At 42.7% G+C, this 15,226-nt stretch overlaps 1 protein-coding gene across 3 annotated transcripts in view; it reads left to right on the forward strand.

Moving 5' to 3' along the window:
* Positions 1 to 517: 517 nt before the first annotated feature.
* Positions 518 to 15,226, forward strand: part of RALGAPA2 (Ral GTPase activating protein catalytic subunit alpha 2) — a 340,962-nt gene continuing 326,253 nt past the window's right edge. For all 3 annotated transcript variants that reach the window (XM_058432702.1, XM_032142466.2, XM_058432703.1), the window contains exon 1: positions 518 to 758. In XM_058432702.1, the coding sequence (XP_058288685.1) occupies positions 653 to 758 (106 nt within the window). In that variant the 5' untranslated portion in view covers positions 518 to 652. The remainder of the gene's footprint in view (positions 759 to 15,226) is intronic.

Genomic DNA, 15,226 nt, shown 5'->3' on the forward strand with positions numbered 1-15,226 from the left:
AGGGAGAGTGAAACCACGGGCGATCTAGGCTGCCGGGGCAGGGGACGGACAGAAGCCGCCCTGCGCTTCTGCGACCCTGGAAAGGAGGTCGCAGCGCGTCGCCCGCTGGAGAACTTCATTTCCCAGGAGCACTTGCGGCCCGCGGCAGGGCGGGGCGACGTGCCCAATGCCGGCCCACTGACTCCCATCGTGCCTAAGGCCGCCAGCCTGATTGGAGGACTGTCTCGCGGTGCATCTCGGGACTTGTAGTACAACTTGTGCGTGAGAGAAGCTCCTTTGTGATTCGAAGCGCCTTCTCCGCCCTCTGAGCGCGTCCCCGCTAGGTTTTGGCGCGGACGGGCTAGTGTCCCGCGAGGAGAGTTCGGGCTGTGTGCGCGTGCGTAGCGCCCAAGGGGCCGGCCGGCACCTCCCGCGGGGCGGGGCCTTCGGTTCCCCGTCGACACCGCCTTCCTGCCCCGCCCCTCGCCGTGACCGGCCCTCCCCTCCTTCCTGGAGCCACAGCTGAGGCGGCGGCGGCGGCAGCGGCGGCGGCAGCCGGGCTGGGGGCGGCGAGTGGCCCGCGCGACACGCGCCGGCCTCGACCCTATGCTTTGATTCGCGTGGCGCAGGCGCCTACTGCCCCGCCGGCGGGGCCCGGGCTTCCTGCCGCGGGATGTTCTCCCGAAGGAGCCACGGGGATGTGAAGAAGTCCACCCAGAAGGTGCTGGACCCGAAGAAGGACGTGCTGACCCGCCTGAAGCACCTGCGGGCGCTGCTGGGTGAGGCGTGCGCCTGGCGCGGGGGTCGGGGCGCAGGGTTAGAGGCACCTGCCGGGAGGGCGCTCCTCTGTGCAGGGGTCGGTGGCTGGGAGGCTGGGGAGGGGGATGGGTGGGCCTCCGACCCCCTTCCCTGGATCTGGGCTTGAACCCCCGGGGCTTTGTTTCCAGAAAGCCGCAGCCTGGCCCTCGGGCATTGCTCCCGTCGCCCTCGAGTTAAACTTAGCCCAGATTCTCGCTGGGCGCCTGCGCTCCCGGAGAACCTGGAGGCCGGGCACAGAGGTACCTGTCCCCTCTCCTCCCAGCAAGTGAACTGGATCCCAAGTGGTCATCACGTGCACACATTGAACTGTCACCTCCCTCTTTCATTTTTAAAATTTTATTTTTGAGTCTGAGACCCTAAGTAGACCGAGACCCCAAGTGAACCCAGCACAGACCTAATTGGGCTCTCATCTCTGTCATCCCCCTTTTAAATTTTATTTTTACTTTTGAGTGTGAGACCCCCAAATAGACCGAGATTCCAAGCGATCCCAGCACAGATTTGTCATCGGTCTTCCCATGCTGCTTTTTAAATTTAATTTTTATTTTGGGTCTGGCTGCTTCAGTTTCTTTGTGTCCTTGGTGTGAAGGGGCCTTCTTTTCCTGCTTGGAGAGAGGGGTGGTTTTCTTGGGTTCAGGGAGGCTGCTTCTCCTTTATTACCGGCATGACAGTGATGGTGTCTGCCACCTTCTGGTTTATGGCCTGCCAGGTGGAGGTTCGGAGGAGCTCAGGTGGGCTTGGAGTTGACCTGTGATGAAGCTCACCCCTGTGGGTGTGAGGTGTCCACAAGGCTTCCTGTCACCTGCTGCATGTGATCTGTAGCTGGTTCGCCTAGGCTATGTTTTGTTTTCTGTAGTTTTTTACCTCCTAAGTCTTAACTTTTCTTTAGGATGAAAACACCTTTGCTGTCTATAGACACACTTGCCTGTGTATTTGGTGGCAAAGGAAAGAACACCTTATGTTTCTTCTAGGTGTCTTTTAGTCCTAAAATTCACAAAAATCGCCTAGTGCTAATGTGTCTGTCACTTGAAAGAATATTGCATAAAATGATTTAACATGTGAAGATTTTAAATAAAGATCTTGTTCATGAGATCAGAAGTTGCTGATTATTTCTATTTATATTCTACCTCTGAGGGAGAGAAGAACCCAAGCCAAACCAAACCACACCTGATTTTGCCAAGTGAAGTTATTCACAATCTCACATTCCTTGAGGTTACACTGACTTGTTCAGTTTGAAATGAAATGTAAATTAGTTACTGTTACAGGGATTCGTTTTCAAGACGTTTGAGAATGAAGTGTGGAGAGTGAAGTGTGGCGTTCTTGGTAAACTGAATTTTCTACTTCCTGTAGATACCATGCACTCACAGGTTGCACAACACACAGGTTGCATTGTGTGGAGTTCCTAGTAGTGACTGATTAACACCTACGGCAGGGACATTTTTGATAAAGGAGAGTTGAGCTGTGTTTTAAAGCGTTTGATACTTTGAGCCTTTTTCTGTGCTTTAGCATTTAAACTTTTGTTCTGTCTAGGTCTGCAAAATTAAGTTGGCTACATTTTATAAAGGCAGAATCAAGTAAACCTAGATCAGGTTATTTCTTAGCACACAGTACGTTGTTCCCATTCTGAGAAAGTTGATTCTTTTGAAGTTTGTGAAATTGTAGTTTCACTCTAAGGTGTGGGTCTTATTTTAGGGAACTTTCTTTTATCATTTCACTGAACTCATCATGACCTCAGTTTTGTAACATGGAGAGGTTCTTTTATATTTCCTTAGGTGTATGTTTTTTGTTGATATACTTACTAGTGGAGTGGCCCAGTTTGCTTTGTTTATTACTGTGATCTTTGTAGGGACTAGATTTTTGTAAAATGTGTCTGAGGAATTCTAGTCATAATATTTAATGTAAACTTTCACTTGCTCCTGTGATTTATTGAAGACTTAAAAAATAGTACATAATGCACTAGTTCCTACCTAATCACATATTCTATTTCATTGCTACTCGAAAAAAAGTCTACTTAGAAAACAAAGGCCTCTTGAACTGAAAGTCAGGAATTAAGCCAAGATCAAGGAAACTATTTGAAGGAAATGAATAGTAATTACTATTGTATTTTTATGTGTGTATTTAACACTTTTGCTTTTCATATATTTTATCTTCAAGTGATAATAAAGATTTTTTTTTAATTATACAAAGATTATGCCACTTACTTGGGTATTTGCAGCCTGTCCCTGCCGCCTGCAGCTTCATGACTTGAGCTAGTGATGTAGCCTGTCTTTGAACCTCGGTTTCTTTGCTCTGTAAAATGGGTATGGTAATGTTTGCTTTTTAAAGGATTGTTGTGAGTATGATGAATAAATGACTTCAGCTTGAAGTAGGCCTTTAACAGTTTCTTTCCCATTACATGTCTCCCACCATTAATAGGATAGGACAAGTATTTTGATAGGTAATTTTTCTCCGTCTTTCTTATTTTTGATAATAGTGATGGATTTGTTCTCTTTTCCTAAAAAGTAGTCTGTATTTAAAACAACTGGGTGAGAAACATAAAATTAGCTGTGGAAGTAGAGTATTTCTTAGTATCATGGTAATAACTCCAATTTGGACGTAGGTACTTTGGCCTGGCTATATATTGTAGACTGGTCTGGTATGATAACTTTATTTTACAGAGGGGTAAACTGAGGCACAGGCAGGCTTGACACGTGTCAAGCCATGTAGCAGACAGTTTACTTATATTATGTTAGAGGAAGAATGAAGAGCTGTTAGGTCCTGTGACTTCCAGTTCTCCCTACACTGTTGACAAAACAAAAGCCAAAAAACCCTGTGTATTACCATATTGCTCCAGCAAAGATTCCATGTCTTTTTTTTTTTAACAGAGTCTTGCTCTGTTGTCCAGGCTGGAGTGTAGTACTTTGACCTTGCCTCAACTACTGCAGCCTCGGCCTCCCTGGCTGGAGTAATCTCCCACCTCAGGCCCTGGAGTAGCTGGGACTACAGGCATGTACCACCACACTAGGCTCATTTTTGTATATTTTTTTTTTTTTTTGAGATGGAGTCTCACTCTGTCACCCAGGCTGAAGCGCAGTGGTGCCATCTTGGCTCACTGCAACCTCTGCCTCCTGGGCTCAAGCGATTCTCATGCCTCAGCCTCCTGAGTAGCTGGGATTACAGGTGTGTACCACCATGCCTGGCTAATTTTTGTATTTTTAGTAGAGACAGGGTTTCACCGTGTTGGCCAGGCTGGTCTTGAACTTCTGGCTTCAGGTGATCTGCCCGACTCAGCCTCCCAAAGTGCTGGGATTACAGGTGTGAGCCACCATGCCCGGCCAGATTTTTGTATTTTTTGTAGAGACGGGGTTTTGCCATGTTGCCCGGGCTGGTCTTGAGCTCACAGACTCAAACATTCCTCCCACTTCAGCCTCCCAAAGTGCTGGGCTTACAGGCATGAGCCACCATGCCTGGCCAGATTCTGTGTCTAATTAAAAGTTGAGTGCTTACTATGAGTCCTAAATTAGGATATAGAACTGGCATTGATGTAGTGAGAAGAATAGATAAAAAATAATCGTAAATTTATGGTGTGTTATGTAATTAGATGGTCAGGTATATGGTAGAATCCATTATAGGATTTCAGAGAACAAAAGAGATAATTAAGAATGTCACAGAAATAAGGGCATCTTTAAGGAGGTTTGTAGTAGTCTGTTCTCACGCTGCTAATAAAGACATACCCGAGACTGGGTAATTTATAAAGGAAGGAGGTTTAACTGACTCACAGTTCCATATGCCTCGGGAGGCCTCACAATCATGGCAGAAGGTGAATGAGAAGCAAAGTCATGTCTTACATGGCGGCAGGCAAGAGAGCTTGTGCAGGGGAAATCCCATTTATAAAACCATCAGATCTTGTGAGATTCATTCACTACCATGAGAACAGTATGGGGGAAGCCACCCTCATGATTCAATTATCTCCACCTGGCCCTTGACATATGGGGATTATTACAATTCCAGGTGAGATTTGGATGGGGACACAGCCAAATCATATCAACATTTTGCTTATGCTGGGTTCCAAAGAATGGTTAGACTAGTTCTGTCCAATAGAAACATAATGTAAGCCACATGTGCAATTTTAATCTTTTTTAGTGACCACATATTAAAAAGTAAAAAATCAGGTGAAGTTAATTTTAATAGTGCATTTTATTTAACTCTATGTATTTAATATATTTTATATCTGCAGGTAATCAATATAAAATGCTATCAGTATTTTTTACATCTTTTTTTCATACAAAGTTTTTGAAATTCAGTGTATATTGTATACTTACAGCACATATCAGTTCACACTAGCTGTTTTTCAAGTGCTCATTAGCCATATGTCACTAGTGGCTGCACACTGGACAGAGCAAGGTTAGAATTTGGGAAAGTAGAGAGGAAGGGCAATTCCAACCAGGGGAAGATGGAAGAGCTGGTGGCGGAAATAACATGGCAGTGATGGTAAGTAACATGGCGAGGTGTGGTGGTGGGCACTGAGGACCCTTGCCCAGAGGATGTCCACAATGTCCTGCATAGGCCAGGGGTAGGGTAGGGTCCTGGGGAAGGAGTGGAACAGTAGCCTGACAAGCAGAAGCTGAGGCTGGCTGGGGGATCAGAAGCCAGACTCAGGTCACATCAAGTGACCTGGGTTTGGACCAGAGAGTAGAGAACCATCTCTCACAAATGCTGTATATACAAACAGAGCAAAACACAGCATTGTCGTATAGTTCCTTTTGTGCATATGTTGCTCTAGGTAGGAACAAATTGACTTACGGTTTTAACTGTTGTCTTTATTTTATCATTAGCATTTTTCATGTTTTGTTCCTCTCATTTTTAAGTACAAACATTTGTTGAGACCATGTCCCATAATTTAGCCTACCATTTCCTGGATTGTGAAATTGTGTTATTTTCTCTCCTTCCTTCTTTCCTTTTTTTCTTCCTTCCCTTTTCCTGATAGAAGTAATACTGGAGTAAACATCTTGAGAAGCAGCTTTTTCTATATTTCCTTAGATTTTATTGAAGTAGGATTGCTGGGTTTGAACATTTGATGACTTGATTCACAGTGCTTTTCTAAGTGTTGCTCCATTGGCCCTGCTAGCAGCAAGGATTGAGGCTACCATTTTCACTGTAGTCTGACTACCAATAAACACCTTTTTATAATTCGATAATTGGTGGTAGGTATTTGGGATAATAGGAGTGTCATCTACAGAGTGAGAACAACTGGGAAGGGGGAAGGGATCCTGGGCAAGGACAGGGAAGATAAGTTTGGTGTTCTACATGTTGAGTTTAAGAAAAGGCAAGATCCAAGTGGCATGTCTGGGGGGTTGTGGGACATGGGATCTGGACCTTAATGAAATGATAGAATGCTATCATATATTTAGTTTTATTGGTTATTATCATCATGACATCATTGAATCTTTTTGCAACTGTGACAAAGGAAGTGTTCCTATCCCCGGCTGAGGAAACTGAAGCTCAGTGAGAATAGCTACTTGTCTGCCAGCAAGTGGGAAAGCTGGGACTCATCTGATTATGAAGGCCATGTTATGCTTCTGCTAGTTATCCGATTCAAAAGGAAATTTACGTATCAGAAAATGTATTTATCCAGTAGAATGAATGATAACATAGAAACAAAACCACAACAGTTTTTGCATTCCTCGCAAAAATGTTGCTGTGATGTTGGCCTCCCTCTTTCTGGTCCATTTTTCTGCCTTTTTCTAGGGAGACTTGGGATTATCATATTTGATTTGAGCATGGGCAGACGATAAACAATCTCCTCTGGTGTTTTAGTGTTCATTGCCTTCCCTGTAACCTTGGCAGGCCTAGCAGGTGATAAATATTTGCGTGGACATTAATGCCACGTGGTCATTCCACAACTGGAACAAAGCTGGGAGGTGTAATTTCAGACTCTTCAGGCAGTCTTAGTGTGGTCTCTCTCAGTTGACCTTATTTGGTACAAAGTGATTTTGTCATAATGCTTCCTTTGCTATTTTTTTTATCAATTACATTTATAACCTCTGGAATGTAAATGGAACTTTGGACACATATATGTAGCACAAATACACCATCCCTCCCTCTATGGCTTGAGGTTATCTAGGCTTCTGACGTGAGAAAAGTGGACATAGGGTAAATGTCCAAACTCAGATGTTTTGTTTAAGGTACTGAAAAAGGTTGGCTTCCATCTTTTTACTCTGAGAAGGGAGATAATTGGTAGGTCTAGAATATTTTGCTGTAAACTTTTATAATTTGGATTTTTATTTTGTAAGTAGTTATTTGTGGACAGGCGTAATACTTTTACTAGGTATGTAGAGTACTGATCTTTGGTTACCAGAGTATCAAGATAAAACTATAGAGAATTTTTTATTTAGAAAAAAACTTGGCGGGGTACGGTGGCTCATGCCTATAATCCCAACACTCTGGGAGGCTGAGGTGGGCAGATCACGAGGTTAGGAGTTTAAGACCAGCCTGGCCAACATGGTGAAACACCGTCTCTACTAAAAATACAAAAATTAGCCAGGCATGGTTGTGCGTGCCTGTAATCCCAGCTGCTCGGGAAGCTGAGGCAGGAGAATTGCTTGAACCTGGGAGGTGGAGGTTGCAGTGAGCAGAGATCGCACCACTGCACTCTAGCCTGGGCAACAGAGTAAGACTCTCAAAAACAAAACAAAACAACAACAGCAACAACAACAACAAAACTTGACTTTCAAAATAGCAAGTTGTTTCAATTTGAATTTTAAAAATTTTTTAAAAGAAGGCATATAAATTATTGTTCTGTGAAATTAAGAATAACTAATATAATGTGTTAAACAACTGTCTTGTACTTGAATTAAAAAAAAATCAAGCTGGGTGCAATTGCTCATGCCTGTAATCCCAACACTTTGCAAGGGTTAAGTGAGAGGATCAGCCCAGAAGTTCAGTACCAGCCTGGGCAATATAGTGAGACCCCTTCTCTGCAAAAAAAGGAAGAAATTAGCTGGGTATGGTTGCCTGTGCTGTGGTCCCAGCTCCTCAGGAGGCTGAGGCTGGAGGATCACTTGGGCCCAGGAGGTCAAGGCTACGGTGAAACTTGATCGTGCCACTGCACTCCAGCTTAGGTGACAGAGCAAGATGCTGTATCAACAACAAAAGTCACAAACATTGTTTTAAAGACTGTGTGAGTACGTATGTGTTTGTGTGCATGCCTGATATAAGTAAGTCTGTGTTTGGATGTTAATAAGGCACAAGCCCAGGATTTATGGTTTGGTAGGAGAAATAGCCATGTAAACAATGAAATTTACCGTGAGGGTTTCGAGTGTCACAGAGTAGTGTGGTGGAACCATAGAGGTGGGCACAGGTGCAGAGGAGGAACAGCAGCAAGGCCTCCTGGAGACACCAGCCAGTGCTGCTTTAGGGAGCTTAGGTCTGAGGTAGGTTTTGAATAATGGATAAAGGATTTTACCAGGTGGACAAGTTGGGGATGAGGGTTCTGTAGAGAGAGGAGCTTGTGCAAAGGTAATGGTTTGTAGCACCATGGAGTTAAGTGCACAATGGCTTTTATCCTGTGGCGTAAGTAGATATTGGGACTCCAGTGAAGGGTTTTAAGCAGAAGAGGAGCCACATCCTATCTCTTCCCGTTTAGTGTCTGAGAATCCCATTCTCCTCTGAGATTTGAAACACAGATGCTGGGAGAGAGAGAGCTCCCTTCCTTTGGATTGCAAGCCCTGAAGATATAGTCTGGGCTGCTGGCATTTGTTTTTCCCACCATGTGGGGAGCATGTGCCTTAAATTGAATCCTACTCTCAGAGGGAATGATAATGGAGAGGTGGAGAGTGAGAGGAAGCCCATGAGTCCTGAGTTTGGCCATGTCTTTGCCAGGACCATCCTGAGCTGCTCAGTTGCAGGAACTGGTAACATGTTAACTAGCTTGAGTCATATTTCTGGGTCTTGCAGTTGAAAGAGTACCTAACGTGGAGGTGTTTGTGTATATGGAGATTTGACTTTTATATTTTTTTAGAACTGGAGGAATTTGAGTTTATATAGGAGAAGTAGCTAATGAAGAGCAAAATTGAAGAAACGGGGGATAATAATGCAGAACAGTGTGATCTGCAGTGAGATTGAGAGCCTGGGGTGGGAGATCAGGCTTAACAAGAGGGACCCCTCTTCTCTAAGGCCACTTGAAAGAAGCAGGAATGGGGTGCTAGATGATGGGGACATGGAGGGAGTTCTCACACCATGGCTTCTGTCCCCTCTGTGAAGGTAACAGGTGAAGTCATTTGCTGAGCCAGTTTTCTCACTCATGTGGTGATAGGAACTTGAATATGTCTTGCTCCCTCTTCTGTGCCACATAACCTCTTAAAAAAGGACATCTGTTATCTGGAAGGCTTTGTTTTTTTTCCTTAGGGAATGACTGAAAAATACATTTAACGTTTATGTTAAATATTCACCAAGAAGGCAGAAAATCTATATAGAATGAGGCCAGTTTGTGTTGTGTGCCCTTCCACTCAATGACCATGTGCCCCAGAGTGGACCTAAGGTGGGACATAGGAACCCGCCATGTTGTCCATAGTCTTCTTTCCTTTATGCGTTTCATTGTGAGAGCATCCCCCCGCTGGGTATGACTCCAGAGTTAAAGGATCATTTTAATTTTTTCTACTTTTGCCTTTCTTGTGACTTAACCGCATGTAAAATGTAACTCTGTTGATATCTCATATTCATGTACCAGTTTACACTTTTGCAAAATGTCTTCTCATAGTCTCATTTAATCAAATTACTACCTTAAGCAATCAGTTCATATTAATTATAAAAGAAATTTATTAAATATCTATTTGTGAATGTATTTTAGGTGGTCTCTAATACAGGTTATTTTTACATAGTTAAAGCCTCCTGGATGTGTCAATACAAATAGCATTTTCAGGTGAGAGGATCCAGAATCCACTAGCAAAATCTAGCAATTGAGAATTTGATAAAGTTAAAATAGGCATTTTAGAGAGATTATGTCATTTAAAGGATTTACCATATAGATTCTTAGTAGATTTGTTTCTGAGTTCATTCTGAATCCTCAATTCAGGGTGTTAGCCTTAATTTTCAGAAAAGTGATGTTTCATAACCATTTTATGTCTTTTATATTATTTTAGAAACTGAAGCCACAGCTATTTTAAAAGTAGTTGTAATCTTTTTTTTCGCTGTTTTTTTTTTTTTTTTTTGAGATGGGAGTCTTGGTTTGTCACGCAGGCCGGAGTTCAGTGGAGCAATTTCGGCTCACTGCAACCTCTGCCTCCTGGGTTGAAGTGATTCTCATGCCTCAGCCACCTGAGTAGCTGGGATCACAGGCTTGCGCCACTATGCCCGGCTAATTTTTGTGTTTTTAGTAGAGACAAGGTTTTGCCATGTTGACTAGGCTGGTCTTGAAATCCTCGCCTCCAGTGATTAGTCTGCCTTAGCCTCCCAAACTGCTGGGATTACAGGCCTGAGCCACCATGCCTGGACAAAGTAGTAATCAAATTTTGATATTACAATTATGGTTAAGTTAAAAAAATCCCTTTTGATAAAGTTCAGGAGCCCATGGATATTGTGTTTGATTTCAAGTGATGACATATTCATTGAACCTTAACCATGCCTGAAAGTACAAGCATGGTACTTGTGACATTGCTTGTGCCTGACTATGAGAGCCATAAGAATGTGCTGCTTCTCCTGTTGTGGGGAGCATGATTGACTGATGGCCCCAGCTGCTGCTCCCTGAATCTACCATTTTTGAGCCAAAGCTTACTTTCCTTTGGGAAGCTCTTAGTCCATTACTGAGCACTGCAGGAGTATTAATGCTGCCTGTTCCTGCACACTTCAGATGCCTCTGAAGGGCCACTTTGGCTTGAGGACTTCCTGTTGGCCTAAGACCTTCTCAGAGCTATGTTGAAGTCTGACACTCTTCCTACTCAACCTTCCTTCATTCCCCTTCGCCTTCCCAGGGGTCAGACCTGCATCGTGGTGTAAATCCTCTCCCTGCCTTCACCAGCTCCTCCTCATTTATCCTTCATGGGCATTTTCCCCAATAAATCTCTTGCATGTCTAATCCTGTCTTGGCCTCTACTTCTCAGAGAACCCAAACTAATCTACCGTCCATTTCCTGGATGGTGTTGTCCATCCTGCCATCTACAGTTTTTCCAGGAGACATCGCCAACACTTTATATCTTCCATGTGGGCTTTCTTCATCCTCTTGCCCTGAACGTATCACTTCTCAGAATTCCCACAGCACTTTGTACCTTTTGTTTGGTATTAATGGCCTTTGGCTTTGCACCATGCTTCTTTTCTTTTCTTTCTTTCTTTCCTTTTTTTGAGACGAAATCTTGCTCTGTCACCCAGGCTAGAGTGCAGTGGTGCGATCTTGGCTCATTGCAACCTCCGCCTCCCAGGTTCAAGCAATTCTCCTGCCTCAGCCTCCCAAGTAGCTGGGATTACAGGCACCTGCCACGGCGCCTGGCTAATTTTTGTATTTTTAGTAGAGACGGGGTTTCACCATCTTGGCCAGGCTAGTCTCGAACTCCTGACCTTGTGATCCACCCACCTCAGCCTCCCAGAGTGCTGGGATTACAGGTGTCAGCCACTGCACCTGGCCGCACCATGCTTATTTATTTATTTATTTTTTGATATGAAGTCTTGCTCTGTCGCCCAGGCTGGAGTGCAGTGGCACAATCTCCACTCACTGCAACCTTCACCTCCCCGGTTCTATCAATTCTCCTGCCTCAGCCTCTCCAGTAGCTGGGATTACAGGCACATGCCAGCTAATTTTTTTGTATTACTAGTAGAGACGGGGTTTCACCATGTTGGCCAGGCTCTTCTTGAACTCCTGACCCCGCGATCTGCCCGCCTTGGCCTCCCAAAGTGCTGGGATTACAGGCGTGAGCCACCACGCCCGGCCCACACCATGTTTATTTGTGTTCATGCCTTATATGCGTTCTTTCCCACTAAATGATAAGTACATAGAGAACCTCAACAGCTTCTTTTTTCATCTTGATTTCTCTTGGTAACTTACTCCCTTATTTGGAATAATAATAATATTTATTTAGTACTTTTTATGTGCTGAATAGTGCCCTAAATATTTCTACATTTATTAATGCATTTAATCTGCCCAAAAGAGATAGGGAATATCATTATCCCTATTTTACACATGAGATACAGACAGGTTAAGAAAGCTGTTCAAGGTTATACATCCAGTGAGTGGCAGAATCAGCATTTGAACCCAGGGAGCTGGCTCGAATTCCTTTATTCATTTAGCAGTTATATGTCCAACACAAACTACGTGCCAGACATTGTGCATAGCACTAGGCATACCAGAGCTTGCAATCTTAGTTTAGATTAAGTAACTTTTTTTAAAAAACCCACAACAACCAAAAATGTGATTTCAGAATAGCTAGATCTAAGTCTACTGGGGCATAGAGCTGGTCCGTCATGGCTTAAACAATTCCTGAAAGCCTTCCTGCCCCAAAGGCTTGTTTTCATCAGTCAGAAGTTCCCAACATTAAATTAATGATACAAGATCATGAATTAAGAGTGGTGGTTTCTCCCAAATGAATTCTCTAATCTCCTTTGTTTACACACATTCATTATCAGACCAATCCCTTGGATTCTAAGGGGAATGGATATAAGAAAGGACTATTTCTGTGGACCAAAGGGAGAAGAGATTGGTGTTTGTAAACCTTGATGGGGGTTGGGGGGAAGAGGGGCAGCAATGCTGGAGAGCTGTTGGCAAGGGCAGGCTTAGGCAAATTCCCCAAATATTCTTTCATGGGAACAAAATTGGAGAGACATTATTGTAAAGTTTTAAATTTATAAAAACCAAAACTGAGTCATATTCCCCACCCCATCCCCCAGTCAAAGACCTGTTACAGCTAGTGAGAAAATTGGTTTTTTACATTTCAACTTTTATTTTAGGTACAGGGGGTACATGTGCAGGTTTGTTACATAGGTATGTTGTGTGATGCTGAGATTTGGGGTATGGATCCCGTCATCCACATAGTGAGCATAGTGCCCAATAGGTTGTTTTTCAACTCATACCCCACTCCCTCCATCCCCCCTCTAGGTAGTGTACGGTGTCTCTTATGTTTATGTCCCCTTGTGCTCAGTGTTTAGCTCTCACTTACAAGTGAGAACATATGGTATTTGGTTTTCAGTTCCTGCATTAATTCGCTTAGGTTTATGGCCTCCAGCTGCATTCATGTTGCTGTAGAAGACATGATTTCATTCTTTTTTGTGGCTGTGTAGTATTCCATGGTGTATATGTACCACATTTTCTTTATCCAATCCACCACTAATGGGCAGTTAGGTTGATTCCATGTTTTTCTGTTGTGAATAGCATGGCGATGAACATATGAGTGCCTGTGTTTTTTTTGGTAGAATGATTTATTTTTCCTTTGGGTATATATCCAGTAATGGAATTGCTGGGTCAAATGGTAACTCTGTTTTAAGTTCTTTGAGAAACTCAAAACTGCTTTCCACAGTGGCTGAGCTGATTTACATTCCCACCAACAGTGTATAAGTGTTCCCTTTTCTCCACAGCCTCACCAGCATCTGTCATTTTTTAAAACTATTTAATAACCATTCTGACTGGTATGAGATGGTATCTCATTGTGGTTTTGATTTGCATTTCTTTGATGATTAGTGATGATGAGCATTTTTTTTATATGTTTGTTGGCCACTTGTATATCTTCTTTTGTGACATATCTGTTCATGTCTTTGCCCATTTTTTAAATGGGGTTATTTGGAAAAATTTTTAAATGAAATCTTTGATAGTGTTTTCAGAACTGCATGGAAGAGAGGGGAACTGAAGGCATACATTGCTTCTTTACAACTTCTATTGGGATTACCATGTGTTATTTCTGTCTGGTCATATTCCTGGTGTAAACAGTGCAGACTCTCTCTCTATTCCATGGACTCTATAGTATCTAATAAGATGAGGATGCATTTGGCCAGTTGGGCTTGATGTGGTATAGCTTATGCTGAACTCCTGGAGTGGAAGTAAAATATCCTCTAGTCTTCCTCAACATGTGTCTGTGTCTTTGTGTGTGTCGTATTGCAAATATTTATTTTGGTAAGAATTGTTCCATTTCTCTTTTCCTGCTCCTAAAATAAATAAATATAGAAACAGGCACATCACCTTTAACTGAAGTAAAAAGTAAATAATGAACTGGAAAAATATTTGAAATTTATAAGAGGAGAAATAGTTACATACATAATACATAAAAAACTACGTGTAATTAACAAGAAAAATTGTAATAAATAAGTGTTCAAAATATATGTAAATTGCAAATGGACAAATGCCAAGATCCGTAAGAATGTTTTCAGTGTTTATTCCTCACTAGTAATCTAAATATATAAACTTAGAGATTAAAATGTATTTATTATATTAGCAAATTTGCTGTTGTCTTTTTTTCTCCGATGATAGTGTACTGTGTGAGCTCTCTCCACTTTTGATAGGACTGTAACTTGGAACAATCTTTCTGAAAAGTCATTTGTTAATACAGATCAATGGTCTTTAAAATGTATATCCCATTTGACCCAATTTCCTCTTTCGCAAAAGCCTATTCTACCATCAAGAAGTGCTTTGCAGCATTGTTTGAATGTTAATTTTTTTTATTGACATGAAATTCACATAACATAAAATTAATCATTTTAGGCCAGGAACGGTGGCTCACGCCTGTAATCCCAGCACTTTAGGAGGCTGAGGTAGGCAGATCACTTGAGGTCAGGAGTTTGAGGCCAGCCTTACCAACATGGTGAAACTAAAAATACAAAATACTCTACTAAAAATACAAAAATAAGTCGGGTGTGGTGGTGCGTGCCTGTAATCCCAGCTACTTGGGAGGCAGGGGCAGGAGAATCACTTGAACCCAGGATATGGAGGTTGCAGTGACCCAAGATCGTGCCACTACACTCCAGTCTGGTGACAGAGCAAGACTCCATCTCAAACAAAACAAAACCAAAAACCAAATACCTTGAACCCAGGAGGTGGAGGATGCAGTGAGCCGAGATTGAGCCACTGCACTCCAGCCTGGACGACAGAGTGAGACTCTGTCTCAAAAAAAAAAAAAAAAAAAAAAAAAAAATCACTTAAAAGTAAACAATTCAGTGGTGCTTAGTACATTAACAGCATTTTGCAACTGCTACCTCTATCTTCTTCCAAAACATTTTCATCACCCCCGGAAAACTAACCATTAAGCATTCACTCCTTATTCCCTCCTCTCCCCAGCTGTTGACAGCCACCCGTATGTATATGTTTAACCAGACTAGGCTTTTTTTTTTTCTTTTCGTAATTATTCTGCTCCACCAGGAGGGTAGTATATGTTTTAGAGTATATTTGTATTTGTAATACTTAGGACTTTAGGTTGCAAGTGGCAGAAACCCATGCCAAAGAGGATTTAATGACATATGTAACTAAACAGTCTAAGGGAGCCTT

This window comes from Hylobates moloch, unplaced genomic scaffold, assembly GCF_009828535.3.
Source record: "Hylobates moloch isolate HMO894 unplaced genomic scaffold, HMol_V3 SCAFFOLD_21, whole genome shotgun sequence".
NCBI classification, from domain to species: domain Eukaryota; kingdom Metazoa; phylum Chordata; class Mammalia; order Primates; family Hylobatidae; genus Hylobates; species Hylobates moloch.